The following is a 2,716-nucleotide window of genomic DNA, read 5'->3' on the forward strand; positions in this document are numbered from 1 at the left end:
AGGAGGTGCGCCGGCAGCGGCCCGTCGGCGGGTATCACCGCGCCCGTCGCCCTTGGGTTCAAGAACGTCTGCACCGCCGCGAGCTGCACGACGCGCCCCCCGTCGCCCTCCGCCGCCACGACCGCCGCGTCCAGCAGCTCTCGCCGCACGCGCTCGTTGCCCGCGCCGGAGCGGTGCACAGTCACCCACCACCTTAGGCACGCTGCCGCCTCCGTCTCGCCGAGCGGGCGCTGCCGCAGCTCGCCGAGCACGTCATCGAACGCGATGTCGCGCAGCATCCGGCGCGCCTGCAGCGCATCCACCATGGCACGCGCCTCCGCGAGCGTCTCGGCGGGGACGACCGGCAAGCGCCGCAGGAACGCGGCGAACGCGTCGTCGGGTACGCGCACGTCCTTGACGTCGCGCACGCCCGCGGTCGACATGAGCGGGAAGCCCACAGAGGTCCCGGAGGCGAAGAACGCGTCCTGCAGGAGCTGAGAGACGGTGGAGGAGGGCGTGGAAGAGTGGAAGGTGAAGAATTTGAGGACGTGCAGCGCGCGCGCACGCAGGTGCGCTTTGAGCTCTTCCGAGTCGCCCTCCGGGGGCAGGGCGTCCCATGCTTCACGGATATTCGCGAGCTCGATCATGTACGCGGCGCGGCAGAGGAACCCGCCGATGTACAGCAGCTCCTTGTTCCAAACTGGAAGGGGTCAGGACAGCCTTGCGCCGCGGGGAGGATTTAAACCCACCTGCGACGTTGCGGTCCACCAGGTCAATCGACTCCCGCTCGACGGTGGGTATGAACCGGGCGGCCATATGTCCGCCGATCCCCGTAGTCTGTCCCGTAGCGTGTCCCTAAAAACACTTTTTTTGATATCCACATACACGTTAGACTCGGAGAACGACCTACGATGAATATCCTCGCCGAGCCTGTCCTGTCGAATTCATTTTCAGCAACAAGGATATCACTCTATCAACTATCCCGCTCACCCATCCAAATCTGCGCGCAACCCCTGAAAAACACTCCCCGTCGCAAACGGATAGCGCTCGTCCTCCCGGCGGCTCTCATCGTACTCCTCCTTCCCCGTCTGCCCACACCGTCTCATCAGCGCACGCCCACACCGTCATCACAAAAACCACGCCATGCTGACGTACATAAATCAACTCATACCGCAACCGCGAAGGCGGGTTCTTCTTCGTGCTGCGGTACAGCTCCCTTTCCAACTTCTTGTCCAGCTTCACCTCCACGTCCGCCGCGTACACCGCCAGCGTCACCTTGCTCTGCACCACCTCCAATAAATCCACCGGTTTAGGAGGCGGGGCGGACGGTAACGGGGAGGCGGTACGCGAGGGGGTGGAGGAGGCGAAGGAGGAGAAGAGGGAGGAGAAGAAGCCGCCGGCACCGGGGGCGGGTTTCGGTTTGGAAGCGGGCACGACGGGCGGGGGCTTCTCCGAGCCGGCGGCGTACACCCAGCGGAGGACATCTGCTTTGATGTGCAGCGCTATCCCAACACACCATCAGCTCTTCCCCACCTCTCTCAAAACAAAACTCAATACACTCACGCGTCACCTCCACCACCCGGACGCCCATCCCCCCCGCCGGACTCCTCACCTTCAGCCCCCTCGGCACCCCCAGGCCTCTCGGCGCCCCCCTCTCCTTAAAAAGTCTCACCACCCGCCGCCCGTCCAGGAAGACGGCGACCTCTTGCAGGCGCGCCATAAATGTGAGCGACGACGCGAGGAAGCGGGCAAAGTCGAAGAGCGGGGGCGGGGGCGCGGGGTCGCGGAGGGACATGTGGAAGGATGTTTGCGGGGAGGGGGCGGGGAGCATGCCGCGCCGGGCGAGGAGCTGAGAAGGGGGTTAGTGTTAGTGAGTGGAAACGGGGAGGGGAGGGGAGAGGTACCTGGTCGCCTTTCCAGTAGAACCCCATCCATTGGTCTGCGAGGATAGTGTTAGGGTAGAGTAGGGTAATGAGAAATGAAGGCGTACATACCTCCGGATGTGACGAACGGGTCCTCCGTTACCGAGAATAAGCTGTAGAATCCTGCAAAGGTTCACCTAATCAACGCTCGGCCGCGGTCTACGGTGTCACGCCACTTACCGACTCCGAATGCGCCGATCTTCTCCTCGTCGGGGTTTCCCTCCGCTATGTACCGCATATTCAGCATGCTACGTCCAGACGGACATAAAATACAAGGCTGTGGCGCACTGCTCACCTATCTTCTTCAGCCGACTCCAGTCTTCCTCCCTGAACACCTGCCCGTTGTTCTTGAACACCCACTGGTGGACCTACCACACCGCCCTCGTCAGCTTCCCATGACCCCGCCAACCAACCACCTCTGCCCCAAACTCCATGGACATACCTGGACTGTCTTCAAATCCGGCAGGTCCTCCCTTGCTTTGTCCGTCCGAGTAGACTCGTCGCCCTCCGAAGGCTCCGCGTCCGCTGGGGAAGACGACGAGGACGCGGCCGCCTTGGTCTTCTCCGCGTACGCCCTCGTCTCGAAGTGGATCTCCACGGCGGACGAGCCCGCGTCGTCGGAGTTCTGCAGAAGCTCGCGGAAGACTGCCAACAACACCAGGCAGACGCGGACATCAGTATATATTAACGAGACTTTCGAATAGGTTCTAGTGCGCACCGGTGAACTCGCCCGAGTATCGCGCGAGGACTTTGTCGATGAGAGCGCGCTGATTCACCTCGACGGTCTCGTCGCGCCCGGTGTCCCACTGTCAGCT

The 2,716-nt window shown here is 62.7% G+C and overlaps 1 protein-coding gene across 1 annotated transcript in view; it reads right to left on the minus strand.

Moving 5' to 3' along the window:
• Window positions 1-38: 38 nt before the first annotated feature.
• The window catches only part of GLOTRDRAFT_141604 (uncharacterized protein), a gene marked incomplete at both ends in the record, with an annotated part of 2,892 nt that continues 214 nt past the window's right edge, over window positions 39-2,716 (minus strand). The window contains 12 exons of the mRNA XM_007873154.1: window positions 39-679; window positions 729-834; window positions 890-914; window positions 970-1,067; window positions 1,135-1,481; window positions 1,543-1,828; window positions 1,884-1,918; window positions 1,974-2,024; window positions 2,082-2,126; window positions 2,197-2,269; window positions 2,344-2,546; window positions 2,620-2,707. Of these exons, the coding sequence (XP_007871345.1) occupies window positions 39-679; window positions 729-834; window positions 890-914; window positions 970-1,067; window positions 1,135-1,481; window positions 1,543-1,828; window positions 1,884-1,918; window positions 1,974-2,024; window positions 2,082-2,126; window positions 2,197-2,269; window positions 2,344-2,546; window positions 2,620-2,707 (1,998 nt within the window). The remainder of the gene's footprint in view (window positions 680-728; window positions 835-889; window positions 915-969; window positions 1,068-1,134; window positions 1,482-1,542; window positions 1,829-1,883; window positions 1,919-1,973; window positions 2,025-2,081; window positions 2,127-2,196; window positions 2,270-2,343; window positions 2,547-2,619; window positions 2,708-2,716) is intronic.

The sequence above is a fragment of the Gloeophyllum trabeum genome (genome assembly GCF_000344685.1).
Source record: "Gloeophyllum trabeum ATCC 11539 unplaced genomic scaffold GLOTRscaffold_00033, whole genome shotgun sequence".
In the NCBI taxonomy this organism is placed as follows: domain Eukaryota; kingdom Fungi; phylum Basidiomycota; class Agaricomycetes; order Gloeophyllales; family Gloeophyllaceae; genus Gloeophyllum; species Gloeophyllum trabeum.